Consider the following 13660-nt stretch of genomic DNA (forward strand, 5'->3'; position numbering starts at 1 on the left):
CTCCAGTGCAGCAGGTGGCGCTACCAAAAGCACTTAACACTGATTAAGCAGGCGTCAATAAAAGCCCGTCGCGCCAATTTTGAAGCGTTTAACCCCGAACTAGTGTCCTTTTGAAAGGTGTCGTTCGCCGCAATGGATAACAGAGGAAAAGGTAGGTGTGCCAATTTAATTATTAAAGTTAGTGAGGTGTGCTTTAGGAAAGGTTTATCGGAAGCGTCTTATTTTTGCTAGCCTGATTAATAGGTGCATATGATGCTAGCTAGCTCTCGCTAAGAGGGTTAGCTATGTGTCCTGCTAACTTAAAGCTATAGCAAATCTCGCTGGACTAAAACCACGTTGACCTTCGCTGTTATGTCTATCTACATAGTAGCTTTCTAGTATAGTTAGTTAAATAGTTGCACAGAACATCCGAGCTAGACCCAAATAGCTTTTTGAGCAGAGTAGTGAAGTTAACTAGGTAGGTATCCTAGCTAAAACGCCACTTTGCGTGTGGAGCTTCTGTATTCTAGTGTCAACATCCGGTCACTTCAGCCTGCTCTGTAAAATTGGGACACAACCATTAATAATAGTAGCTATATTTTCTGTGCGCAGTGGAAATTGGGCAGACGATATTTTTTTCGCAGTTTGAAGTAGCTATCTAGGTTAAGAATCTCAGTAACCATACCAATACCAGCAATACATTAGTAGCAGTGGGTATTGTTATTGCTATGCTAGACGTTTTGAACGTTGCAGTTATGTGACGTCAAGCAAATATTTATCCGTGGCCAAACTAGATGTGGTAGAAGGACACAAAACAAAAAAACAGTATTAACAAAATGGTTTTGGTAACATCGAGGTTTCCTTAACTAACATTACTTACGGCATTAGTTAGAACTGCATAACGCGCAAGTACTAGCTTTGTATAATCTTGCTAAAAGCAAGTAATTGTTTTATATAGTCCTGATAAGAGCAAGTGATGGTTCTATATAATCCTGTCTTACACAAACTCATCTCCACCTTGTTCTGTAAAGCTAATAGGACATGATTCATTCAATTTGTTTTGTTTTCTTCCTTTTCGGTTCCAGCGGGATCTGGAGACACCACATTGCCTCTTCACTCCAACAGGTACGTTAGCCAGCTGTGGGATAATGGTGTCTGCCTGTCTGTATCCATAGTCACGGTCATATGATTTTTCTATGCCAATTCCTCTGCTCTCTTTTTTTACGATAGCGATGGAGATGCTATCAAGGTGTACGTTCGTGTTCGACCTTTGACCCAGGGCACAGGGTTAACAACAGATGGAGACCGGAGTCTGTGCCTTGCAGTGACCTCTCCTCACACTTTGCGCCTGCACTCTAAGCCAGAGCCACGAACCTTCACCTATGATCACGTGGCTGACATGGACACCTCTCAGGTAAGGCGGTGAGCTCAGAGCTGGTCTGGGAACATTAGCTCAGCCAGTGGCCAAAGGCACATACCTCAGTGTCTGGTCCCAGCTGATCTGGAATATGTTTCTTTAGGATTTCTGCACGTCAGTGTCTCAGTAGTGCAGTAAATGCTAAAGGTTATTTTTGTGTGAAGATGCTGATTGAGGACTGTGATGTTAGATCTTAAGAATGAACAAGACTTTTTAAACAACTTTTTAATGTCTGCTGTAAAATATAATGCTGTACCGTGGCTCTTTTTCTTTCTTTCAGGAATCAGTGTTTTCGAGCGTAGCAAAAAACATTGTGGAGTCATGCATGAACGGTTATAACGGCACCATATTTGCGTAGTGAGTACAGTTGGAAACAGGAATCGAGCAGTTATAATTTACTCAGGTAGAATTTGGGTTTTCCTTGGCATCATGATGATCTTTCTCTTTGCCCTGGCACAGTGGACAGACCGGCTCAGGAAAAACCTTTACCATGCTCGGTAAGCGTAACCCCGGCGTTCCTGCTTGATGGAATATGCACGTTTTCTTAATAAAGCAGCCACTTGTATCTGAAGCAGGTGAGCAGACTGACACGTTTTGTTCACGCAGTCTCCTAATTCTGGTGTGTATGTTTTGTAGGTCCAAATGAGATGAGTGATTTCTCTGATGAACTGCGTGGTGTCATTCCTCGTAGCTTTGAGTATCTGTTCTTTCTCATCAACAGAGAAGTGGAGAGGGTGAGAGTGCAACTTGCACACTGCCTGCCAGGCTGTGGTGTCCCTAGACCTCACACAATGCGTTACCTACCAGGCAGCCTAGAGCTTGCATAGAATGCATTGCCTGTCTGGCTCCTGCTGTGCTGAAATTGTCTCTGCCATGTGATTTTTCACATTTTCTTGCACGAATTAGTGCTTTTAGTAGTTTATCATGTCCCCTTATTGGCATACTGCAAATTCTATAAATATGAATAGTAACTCATTCATTCAGACTGTGTGTGTTTGTGTATATGTAGTCTGCAGGGGCCAAGAGCTTCTTGTGCAAGTGCTCCTTTATAGAAATCTACAACGAGCAGATCTATGACCTGCTGGACAGCGCCTCGGCCAGCCTGTTCCTGCGTGAGGACATTAAGAAGGGAGTGTTCGTGGAAGGAGCTGTGGAGAAGTATGCTGCTTCTGCCGCCGAGGCCTACCAGGTCTGCAGCCACGGGGGGCGTGCTAAGCAAGAGCAACAGGGCAGCGTCTCTGTTCAAGTCTTATGCTATCTAGTCTTCTAATGTACTTGTTATTCATGTATATGTTTGACAGTTGTCTGTGGCAGACTGTGTTGATCAGTTTACAGCAAATGCAGCAGTGGACTACTTCCCATGGACAGCTCATTGTGTGTCCCAAAAACTAGGTAAAAGTTGCATTTATTTATTTATTTTTGGCTTTTTGCCTGTTTGTGGGTGTGTAGGTGCTGTCTATGGGTTGGCGTAACCGGCGCGTGGCATCAACGTCAATGAACCGCGAGTCATCTCGCTCTCACGCCGTGTTCACCATGTGTCTCGAGTCCAAGGAGGCCGGGCAGGAAGTGGTCAACATCAGAACATCCCAGCTGAACCTGGTGGATCTGGCAGGGTCTGAGAGACAGAGGGACACGCATGCAGATGGGTCACGTCTAAAGGTATGGGTGGGTGGGTATTTCAGAGAGACAGACGGACAAGTGTACGATAAGTGTTCTTCAGCAAGCAATGTTGCCTGATGTAATGGGTATGTATAGTCAAGTATTGATAAGTGGCTTTTCTGAACTTTTGACCTTAGGAGGCAAGCAGCATCAACCGCTCTCTGATGTGCCTGGGTCAGGTGATCATGGCCCTGATGGATGTGTGCAACGGGAAGAGCCGTCATATCTGCTACAGAGACTCCAAACTCACCTTCCTGCTCAGGGTCAGGGAGCAAGGGTCATGTGGGGGGTCGGGGGGGGTCCATACAAAGGATTACACTGTATGTGCATGTGGTTGAATCGGATTTGTGTGGGTTTGTTGAACAACTCTTGGGTGTAAGGATGTTTTTCTTTGGTTGAACATGCCTTAAACTTATTGACATGATGTGACCCCCAACATCCTTTAGAACTGACTAGATATTGAACTGACTTTGGAATGGACTAGAAAACGGAGTCCTCCAGCTTACACGTGTGTGTGTGTGTGTGTGTGTGTGTGCGTGTGTGTGTGCGCGCGCGCGCATGCATGGTCTATTAGGACTCTCTGGGAGGTAACGCTAAGACGTACATCATAGCTAACGTGCACCCTGGCTCGAAGTGCTTTGGCGAGACCCTCTCCACATTGCAGTTTGCCCAGAGAGCCAAACTCATCAAGAACAAGGTAGAGGAGACAGCTCTTCTTATCCAGCTGAGTGATCAGTTTCTAAAGCTCTTGTAGTTCACTTGACAGAGCAGGTAGAGCAAGGTGCACACACCACCTTGTGTCCTCTCACTGTCATACTGAAATATACAAGTCACTTTAGCTAAGAGCATCTGCCAAATGCTGTATAATGTAAATGCTTGGCTGGACAGACAGATAGGCAAACTGTCTGTCTATGTTTAGGTATAATTAGTTTGACCTTTTTGTGTCCATGCCTGTCCTCTGTAGGCTATGATAAACGAGGACACCCAGGGCAACGTCAGACAGCTGCAGGCTGAGCTCAAGAAACTAAAGGAGCAGCTGGCTAATGCACTCTCTGTCCAGCAAAATGTAAATGAATTAGCACCTGGGGGGCCTCACATACACACAGGTATGTGTGCACACAAATACACACAAGTCCACAGGTACACCCAGAAACACTCCTTTCGCCGCATGTGAGCTAAGCCCGTGTGTGCTGCTGTCTACACAGCTCCTGACACTGAGCCTCCGTACAGAACCCGTTTCCTCCAGGCGGTACGACTCTGGAAAAAGCACAAGGCTGAGAACAAGGTGCCGAGGTTTCGCCTGTTTTGGTGAAATGTTTGCGCAACATGTATTCTGTCTCTCGCTGGCTCTGATCACGCTGATTTCCCCCCCGCAGACCTTGCAACAGAAGCTGTCCCAGCTGAAGGAGGCCTGGGCACAGAAGGAGAAGTTCATCCACTCCAACCGCATGATCCTTAGGTTCCGTGACGACCGCATCGCCCAGCTGAAGCAGGAGCTGGAGGCGGGCAGACCGGCCCAGACGAGGCAGCAGCAGGATGAGACGCTAATCACGCAGCTACTGCAGGAGATCGCCCAGCTCCGGGATCAGGTACCCTGCGTGCATGCACACACAGTAAGGTTATGTTTTTGAAATGCCTGGTACATACTCCCCATCCTCAGGTGGAGCACCACCCACGCGTGATGTGGTACGCAGCTGAGAACTGCAGCCTGCGGGACGAGGTCCGAGCTTTGCGGGCTTCCGAGGCGGTGAAGAGCGCTCAGGAGGCCTCTGCACAGGCTACGGCCGAGCTGGAGCAGGCCCTGCAGGAGCTCCTGCAGATGGAGGAGAACATGGAGCTGGCAGTGGGTGAGACAGGCCTACCTGGGTTCAGTAAGAGGCCCATTTTTAACCTGTAGGGGTTGAATAATTGATACGTTTGGGGTTTGATCACATTTATTTATTTATTTATTTATTTATTTTCTCTCTCCATCCCCTTCCATATCTTTTAAATGACAGCTCCGACCACATACTCCACCCCGGTCACCATGGAGACCTTGTCCTCAGTTTCTATAGAGAGGCTGAAGGCGCAGTTGCTGCAGAAACAGTCTGAGCTCACTGCCATGGCACAGGCATACAACGAGTACAAGCAGGTCAACAAGTAAGCGCTACCATTTGAACAACAACTAAAGGGATAACTTGAACAACTAAGGAGGCTTAAATACACCTTGGGATTGGATGACAGGAATTTCTTCTCTATTTTTAAAAGGGTCATCCAAAATGAATGTCAATGTGTACAAAAAGAGCCACTTCTGTCCTTGCAAAAGTATAAGTCTCATACTGAGGAGGGTGCTTGAATGTTTTGGCTTTATTTTAATGGTTGTGGGCGCGTCTTTTTAAATTCTAGTGTTGGAAATCCTGCAGATGCTGCTTGTATAATGTTGTCCGAGAACATAAATTTGGCTTGTTCTCCAGGAAGCGACTGCTTGAGTTGGAGTCAGAGAAGCGATACCTAGAGAAATCAAACAAGCACCTGGAGAATATTCTGGAAGCTACTAAAGCTCACACCAAGCAAGAAGTGTGTCAGCTCAATAAGATTCACGCTGAAACCATTAAGGTACACAACGGAAGAGCCAAATGAACATATTCGAAAACCTATTTGCTATGAGTCTGAGTACATTGTAATCTAAATCCTTCAAAAGATTTAAGCTCTTTACCGACTAATTTTAAAAAGCTTTAATTAAGTACTTGAATTACTTATCTTATGTGTGCCCCAGATCCTAACGACCCCGACAAAAACGTATAACCCACGGAGTCGCTTGGTACCGCTGTCCAGCCCAGAGCACCTGAACGGCAACGCAGGGGAGCACGAAATGGAGGATATCCAGAGTGAACAGCCCCCGCCTGAAATGAGTGAGCTGGCCTTTGAGGCCCTTACTGAAGAACTGAAGCAAATGCAGGTACTGGGATTGGGACATACTATTTTCAGAAATGCAGGGGGTTGATCATCTAGTACTGACAGTAGTTTTGTGGTATATTCTATAACATTTTAAAGCACTGTTTCCTGAACTCGTTAGGAACAGGTCAGTCACCTGAAAGGCCAATTGGATGAGGAGGAAGTTAAGAACAGGAAACTGCTTCAGCAAATCAGCAAGCTGGAAGAGCAGGTCTCTACAGCAACTGAGCAGTCTACTCGCAGAGAGCAGGTGTGTTTTTTATTTTTATTTTTTTATGTACAAGTAGCATTGAGTTAAGCTCTTCTATTACCTTCTCACCACTTTTTAGTTTCAGTAGATGTGGTAGCACATGTGGTAGCGTGCGCTCTCTCTCTAGGATTTTAGTTCAGAGCGGAGGTGTCTACTGGAGGAGCAGCAAAGTCTGCTGGAGAGAGTCGGCACTCTAGAGCAACAGCTCACTGAGGAGAGGGCATTGGCAGAGGGTCAGATGCCACACACACACATACCATGTCTCACTTAAGAGGAAAGCCACATTCACAGTTAACGACTCCTCTACATGTTGAGGCTCTTTCTGAGAGCTTTTACCTCTACTAACATATGCCATTCATCTTAATGCTTCTCTGTGTCACTAATGGCTTGGGTAACCTGCTCTTTGCTGTGATGATCTTTGACTCCGCAGTGCTGCGCAGCGAGGTGCGTGACCTGCGTTTGGTCCTGCAGTCGTCGGATAAGGAATTGGGGGAGGTCCGTACTAAGCTGGAGCAGCGGTGTGCCGAGGAGAGGGAGAACGTGCAGCTCTCGAGCACTTTGATCAGCACCCAGCTACAGCTGGACACGGTCAGGTAAGGGACTGATGTAAGGGGCATCAGGTGTTGGGACTGATGCCATCCCGGAGCCACTACATACAACACTGATGGTTTTGAAAAGTGAAAACCAAATAGGTTTAGTGTTAGGAATAGTGTGAGGAGTGTTGGAATAACATGGGCCCATCCTGGCAATTTTGTAGGATCTTTTTATATTTTTTTGGAAAGGGAGGTCAGTGATGTAAGTTGAAGATGCAGAAGAAAATTCCAGTTATCACCTTAATCACCATCTTTGAATCACATTATTTGATCAAAGCCAGTGTTGGGGTGCGTGTGTGTGTGTGTGTGTGTGTGTGTGTGTGTGTGTGTGCGCGCGCGCACATTCATTAGGTTGGAGTGGGAACAGCTCCAGGAGCAGCACAGGTTCCTGCAGGATGCGTATGACACGCTGCAGGCCGAATTCAAGTTTGAGGCAGATCAGTACCACCAGCAGCTGCAGGAGAAAAGCAGAGAGAACAACGAACAGCAGGCCCAAATCACCGTGAGTCGCAACATCCGCTGCCTGTCCACCTGTCTATTTGCCCCTCTCCTTTACGGTCTCTGAGTCAATTTCCGCTTTAAACTCACGAGTTACTTTCTTCTCTCCATTTTGTCATGGTTCATTTGTCTTGTGCAGGAACTGCAAAATTCCCTTCAGGCAGAGAGAGAACTGATCGTCACTCTGAGGTCCCAGCTGAAGGCAGACCGAGAGAGCAACTCAAAGTGAGCTCATAACTGCCACAGAAGTAGATCCATTGGTTCGGTAGTGAGTCTAAATTGAGCTGAAGAGATGACCATAGATTTTGGTGGGAGTAAATTTTGTATGCGAGTCCTGTCTCACGAAATGCTTTTATCACCCAGAGAGCTGCTGCAGTCCATGGAGGAGAATGTCCTTTTGAAGAAGCAGATTGTGGATCTTGCTACTGAAAACCAACATCAGGTGTGTTTGTGTCTGTGTGTGTGTTGTGGAAATGTGCTACAGCTAGTTAAACTTTTAAAAAAAGATGTAAAAAGGAAAATGTACAGTATGCTTAATTTGCATCTTTAAAAGACGGTTTCTCTGTCTTTTTTGCTCTCTCCGAGACCAGGCCGAGACCATCCGAGTTCTTGAGCAGAGTGTGAGCAGCGCCAACGCTTCAGTCTCCAGCGTTGAGCAGAAAATGGAACAGGACAAAGTAAGCTCACCTTGGAAGCGCACATCCTCGTAGCAGAGCAACCATGGAACAAAGACAGAAACACACCCACCGCTCTGGGATAAAGTTAGACTCCTGCCACTTTCTTAAGAATCTGTGCAGGTCAACAGTGAGAAGAATTCTTTGCACCTTTATATTAATGGTGTAGATGTGGTTGTTGCAGTTAGTGATGCTTGTAGCACCATTTCTGTCATTTTAGACATCGGAAAATTTGTGACTTGAATAGCTCAGTGAAATCTCGGACACCACAGCTGGTCAACTGATAATATTTGGTAAATTAATTGCATTTAAGTTTCCTTCAATGAGTGGATGGGATTGTTTTTTTTTGATGAATCTTGATTGTGTGTGTGCGCACGCATCTATGCAGGATGTGGTATTGGATCTGATGAAACAGACTCGAGATTTACGTTCTGAGCTGAGTCAGAAGGAGCAGAGTCTCTTGCTGTTGTCTGCTGACCTCCAAGACATCACAGTGAGTCGCTTGGCTCCTCTCTCTCGATTAGTCTAGTTTTGCAAATGACAGCAAACCATATACAGACCCTACCGAAGTTTATGGAGTTACAAAATGAAGCAAACAAGAAGCATTTTGTTTAGAAACTGATACTAAAATGACCAAACTCTCATAATGCATTTCTTAAACGTTCTGACCCTTTTCTCTCATTTTACTTGCAAAATAACAGCTTTCAAAATAAGTCTCAAAAACCATCCCACCTGTTAATGATGGGTGTTGTGTGAGTGCAGGACAAGTACACCACAGTGTGTTCAGAGCGGGAGGAGGCAAAGAAGCTGACCTCCCATATGCAGACAGAACTCCAGGAGCTGAGGGAAGCTTCTGACAGACACGTGGCCTCGGACCGCATTGAGGTGTGTGGTGAGGCAGGATTGGCCTTAGTAGGCCACATGTTTGGAGCACTACCCATATTTATTTTCAAAGCCTGAGAGATTATAGATAAGCTCTGATTTCTACATTTACATGTATGGAGTTTAGCTGATGCTTTTGTACAAAAACTTACAATTATGACTGAGTACAACTTGAGCAATTGAGGGTTAAGGGTCTTGCTCAGGGGCCCAACAGTCATAACTTGGCAGTGGTGGGTCTTGAATCAACAACCTTCAGATTACAAGCCAAGTACCTTAAACCCTGAGCATTTCTAAACACTGACAATAGGACTGTGAAGCCATCAGACATTTGAACTTCAAAGCTGCGCAGGGGCAAGGACACTACATGCCCCCAGTTTTGTTACGTTGCTGTGTTTTGTGCTATAGTTGGAGCTACTGCAAGAGGATCTGGCCTACACCACTGAGGAGGTGGAGTGTCTCAGTAAAGCTCTGGAGGAGAGGACTGCAGAGCTGCAGAGAGCTCAGGTCCTCCTCGCGGAGAAAGACACAACCGTCCACACGCTGCAGGAGCAGGTAGGAGACACGCACTAACCGTTCTGATGTAAAGGTTCGTTTCATGTACTATAATAATACTGAATTATAGGCGTGTGTGTGTGTGTGCACATGGAGCTGAGACAACAGGAGGAGCAGATGAATTTAAGGACTGAAAGTGCTGACTGTGAATCTGCTACACCCAAAGCAAACCCACAGGTAGGGGGGCATGACCTTGTGTTGGGTGTGGCACGGCTTTACGGTCCGGTTTTTAAGGACCAGCTACCGGTCAACCTTTTTCGTTGCCTTTACAAAAATGAAATTTTCTGGGATGAGAAGTGTGAACAGTTAACATTTTTAAAAATCTAATCGGCTGGGGTCAGACCCCTTGCACCCCCCGCAGCTTTGGAGCCGAGCTGTCCCAGGTGCTGGAGAGCCAGGAGAGGGAGCTAGAGAGCAGACGATCCTCCATGATGACGATGGAGGTGCTGCTGTCGGAGCTCAATGCTGAACGCGTCGCCAAGAACGAGGAGATCCAGAGACTCAAGGTTCAAATGGACACACGCCCGCGCACACATGAAAGAATCTCTCCTGGAGTGGTGCAACAGAGAAGCGTTCACCCTAGATCCCTGATGCAGATCTATGGTCGGTGAGCCAGAGAGAGAAAATTGGGTGGTGGGGTTTTACTCACTCTCCCTTGTCAATGACAGTGACACTGGCCAATCATGGGTGACTATGGGGTGGAGAGTGCTGTTTTCTGAGCATGTTACTCCACCCATTATAAGAAAAGATGCAGTGATTGGCTGCATGAGCCTTGGAGGAAGCATGTGACGGCCCTTGCCCTCCTTGATTGGCAGATGTCATGTGACAGAGACTGTGACGGGGTGGGAACTGGATACCAATAAATTAGAGAGACAAACAATCTAGGAGAAACATCGCTAAATGTCACTAAAATTGAACAGTCGCTTGTGACTTCACATGTCTGAGTTTGTGACTCAGCTTCTGCAGTTCTGTGTTGGAGGCAGTAAGATCTGGTTCATTGCAATGTGGGTGTCTAATTTGATCTTCTCCATTAGACCACAGCCATGGCTCTTCAAGTCTGGACAAAATCAAAGCTACTGTCCAAGGTAGTAATAAGATTCTTTACACCCGTGTGTGTGTGTGTGTGTGTGTGTGTGTGTGTGTGTGTGTGTGGTTTTTCTAGGCTCAGCTAAATGAGAAGGAAAGTATGCACTTGGGGATCCAGGCTCTACTGGAGCAATTTTACAGTGCACAGAACCAGCAGTCTCAGAGCAGCAATGCCACAGAGTGAGACGCAACACACAGTTTCTTGTCACACAACCTACACATACTCTCAAACTAATTCTGCTGTTTGTTTTGTGTTACTATTTGGCTTGCAGAATTCTGAAGGAAGTTGTGCAGCAGTCTGTCCTTCGAGAGTTACGGGAAGAGAGGAGTGCAAAGGTAAGACCAGCTGCACCAGTGGTTTACCGCTTTCAAAATCCTGCAGTTGGCTGGGAAACTTTTGGGAAAGGAGTGATGGGGTTTTGTATTCTGCTGAAACAAAACGCACACTTTTTTGGCAGCATTCGACTCTGAGTTCCCAGTGATTGTCATCTGTGCATTTTCCACTGTTCAAAATCAGTCAGGTTTCGGATTATAACCATACTATAGAATCAGAACCATACTCTTTACATTTTACTGCCAACAATAATCCACACCCCAACTATGCCTCTTTCTTCCTCTCTCTCTCTCTGCTGTCCCCCCCCCACCCAGAATGCTCTAGTGCAGCAGCTTGCTGAAACTCAGAAGGCGTAAGTGGAAAAACAAATTCAAATGCAAATTTATTTATATAGTTCCTTTTTGCAACAGCTGTTGTCATAAAGTAGCTTTACAGATGTCCAAGTCCAAACACCCAGTGATCAAGCCAAGGGCAAGAGTGGTGAGGAAAAGCTCTCTAGAGCACGAGGAAGAAACTTTAAGAGGAACCACGACTCAAAGAGGGGGCCCCACCCTCCTCTGGCTGACAATGGATACTTCGATAACAACAATATAAACAATAAGGAGCAGAATAAGTAATGTGTGAGGGAGAGGAGAAAAATAAAGAAATGAGCAATGTCTAGTCCAGTTTTCTAGAAGTCCTAGTCTGGTCTTGAAGGGCGTGCATGTCCGAATGTCCATGCATGAGAACGTCCATTGAGGACGACGGAGAAGTAGTTGCCTGGGGTGGGGGTGTAGTGGGCTACATCGGGGGGGGGGGCATGGCTGCTGAGACATCTGTACAAATTAATTTGGAACCATTGTGGGATTATAATGGGCACGTAGATTCAGGGGTGGGTGTGTGTGTTTGTGCGTGTGTGTGTGCGCCCACCCGCCCGTTCAGCTTTCAGCAAAAGGACATGACGCTGGCCCAGTCTCAGACCTGCGTGCAGGAGCTGACTACCGAGCTGAGGAACCGCTGCCTGGAGCTACGTGAACTCCACCTCAAAGATCAAGAGCAGGAGATGCTCACACAGGTGAGCCCGGCAAGGGTCGGACGCTGGATGCTGGGAGCTCGCCCACACCCCAGGCACCTACCGCGTGGCCGGGGGGGGGGGGGGGTTTAGTTATGAAGGAACTATTTCACTGCCATTAAGTGAATTGCACTAAAATCCCATGTAAAACAGGCAACTTCATCTTGTGGCTTTTCTTCACAAGGGTACGTTTTTATAATGAATTTTACTTGCATGCACTTATCTGAGTAGATGTGAGGGGTCTCAGCCACCTCTGCATAGGAATAAGACCCTCTTTGTTGCTGTGGACAGGAAGTGGAGGTGTTGAGGAAGCAGGTGGATCACCTGGCAGAGGAGAATGGCAAGCTTCTCGGCCACCAGAACCACAAGCAGAAGATCGAGTACATGGTGCGGCTGAAGAAGGAGCTAACAAAACTGCAGGAGGTGAGGCGCTGAAGCGTCCATTACCCATCATCTCTGCCACGTGGTGGTCGATTCCGATATGATTCGGTACATTTCAGATTCCACAATGATTTGATTCACTTCATTTGCTTCAGTTCAAAAGTGTTGAATTCTACTGCTAGTCGCTTAAGAGCTAGCGTTAGCCAAATCTAGCATACGCCCCTCTGCCGCACCTCCAACACACAGAAACTACTCGCCCTGTCACACCAATTGATCAAAGAGCTGCAATGTGCCAAAGTGGACAGCTAATCTGGATTTAGTAGATTTTTATGATTGAAAATGGCCTGAGCCCGATTTTTTATTTGGGGGGAAGCAGGAAGGACACACACGCAGACCGGTTTGATCTAAAGGTTTGCTTCGTGTACTACTAATAATACTGAATTATATGCAGTATGTGTGTGCGTGCAGACTAGCTTCCAGCCATATAAATCGGTCTGCTTTCTCTCCGTGTGATTTCACAGGAGAATGAAAAGCTACGTCACAAGAGCACGTCGTAACCTGGGCCAGAAGTTCTCCTTACAGAAGCATATCTTAAACTCGGCCAGAAGTTCTTCATAACGCTCTGAGCGTCTGGATTGAGACAGTCAGGAACACAAACGTCTTAAAAATCGTTCGCAACTGTACAGTTTTTACTTGCAAAGGATGCGAAAAAGCAAAACGAGCCAGCTCGTCAAGTAGGCTCACGGGTACGTGGAACAGGTTTATGTTCCCTCTTTTCTTAAAGCTATGGTTATGTTTCCTGACAACACAATGTTGGAATAAGGGTGAACATGGTGAAACGTTACCTGTGTGTGTGTGTGTAAGATGTCATTGCTGTTTATAAATAGGAAATGGTGTCTGTTTGACTTGGTGTGTAGGTTGGTTGTAAATTGTTATACATTTTAAAAGTACAAAATTTAGATGTTTCTGTAAACGTACAAACAAATTTAATTTGTGGCTATATTAAGCCATATTTTTATGTTGTGGTCACTGACGGAGGGATGGTTTTGTCAAAAATGCACAGTTTAAAAAAAGCCCTCAAAGTGGCTATTACGATGGCCTAATGACATGCTAGTTCGGTGCTGGACAGAAGAAATAGTGTTTCATGTTGAGTCGAAGTACCACATCACACTGGGCATTACTGGATATCTTATTCTTAACTTGTACACAATCCTAAGTTTGTTGCTGGCAGTCGGTCAATCATTTTTATAGGTGGTCCTTCACACGATTGATATAATTGTGGGGGAAGTGTTGGTGATTATGCTGTATTGCACTGCTTAAGTAACACGTTTGTAGGGGGATTAATTTCATTATCTACAAAACACTTGGGC

The 13660-nt window shown here is 46.1% G+C and overlaps 1 protein-coding gene across 4 annotated transcripts; it reads left to right on the forward strand.

The window, feature by feature from the left end:
• Positions 1–9: 9 nt before the first annotated feature.
• kif15 (kinesin family member 15) lies at positions 10–13379 on the forward strand. 4 transcript variants are annotated; one of them, XM_027032192.3, is made up of 35 exons: positions 28–151; positions 1065–1104; positions 1210–1393; positions 1677–1753; positions 1856–1893; positions 2033–2130; positions 2406–2585; positions 2846–3055; positions 3193–3318; positions 3630–3752; positions 4020–4161; positions 4261–4340; positions 4432–4644; positions 4716–4902; positions 5053–5194; positions 5509–5650; positions 5811–5993; positions 6111–6239; positions 6367–6472; positions 6670–6832; positions 7184–7334; positions 7470–7555; positions 7694–7772; positions 7921–8007; positions 8393–8497; positions 8767–8889; positions 9292–9438; positions 9535–9615; positions 9780–9944; positions 10601–10704; positions 10797–10860; positions 11173–11210; positions 11780–11912; positions 12201–12332; positions 12812–13379. In XM_027032192.3, exons 1-35 carry the CDS (start codon positions 133–135, stop codon positions 12845–12847), a joined length of 4113 nt encoding a protein of 1370 aa, XP_026887993.2. In that variant the 5' UTR covers positions 28–132; the 3' UTR covers positions 12848–13379. The 4 variants fall into 4 exon arrangements, 2 of the variants coding, with proteins under 2 accessions (XP_026887993.2, XP_081581137.1); XM_081725011.1 differs by having other exon boundaries at positions 9547–9615; XR_014126662.1 differs by lacking the exons at positions 11780–11912; positions 12201–12332; positions 12812–13379 and having other exon boundaries at positions 10–151; positions 9780–10045; positions 10601–10860; positions 11173–11216.
• The last annotated feature ends 281 nt before the right edge of the window (positions 13380–13660 follow it).

This window comes from Electrophorus electricus, chromosome 12 (assembly GCF_041902795.1).
Source record: "Electrophorus electricus isolate QZ-2024a chromosome 12, ASM4190279v1, whole genome shotgun sequence".
In the NCBI taxonomy this organism is placed as follows: domain Eukaryota; kingdom Metazoa; phylum Chordata; class Actinopteri; order Gymnotiformes; family Gymnotidae; genus Electrophorus; species Electrophorus electricus.

Coding starts and splice junctions, on each gene's coding strand:
- kif15 (XM_027032192.3), top strand. Junction 6,240..6,366: donor AGTCTACTCGCAGAGAGCAG/GTGTGTTTTTTA, acceptor CTCTCTCTCTAG/GATTTTAGTTCAGAGCGGAG. Junction 9,945..10,600: donor AGGAGATCCAGAGACTCAAG/GTTCAAATGGAC, acceptor TGGTTTTTCTAG/GCTCAGCTAAATGAGAAGGA.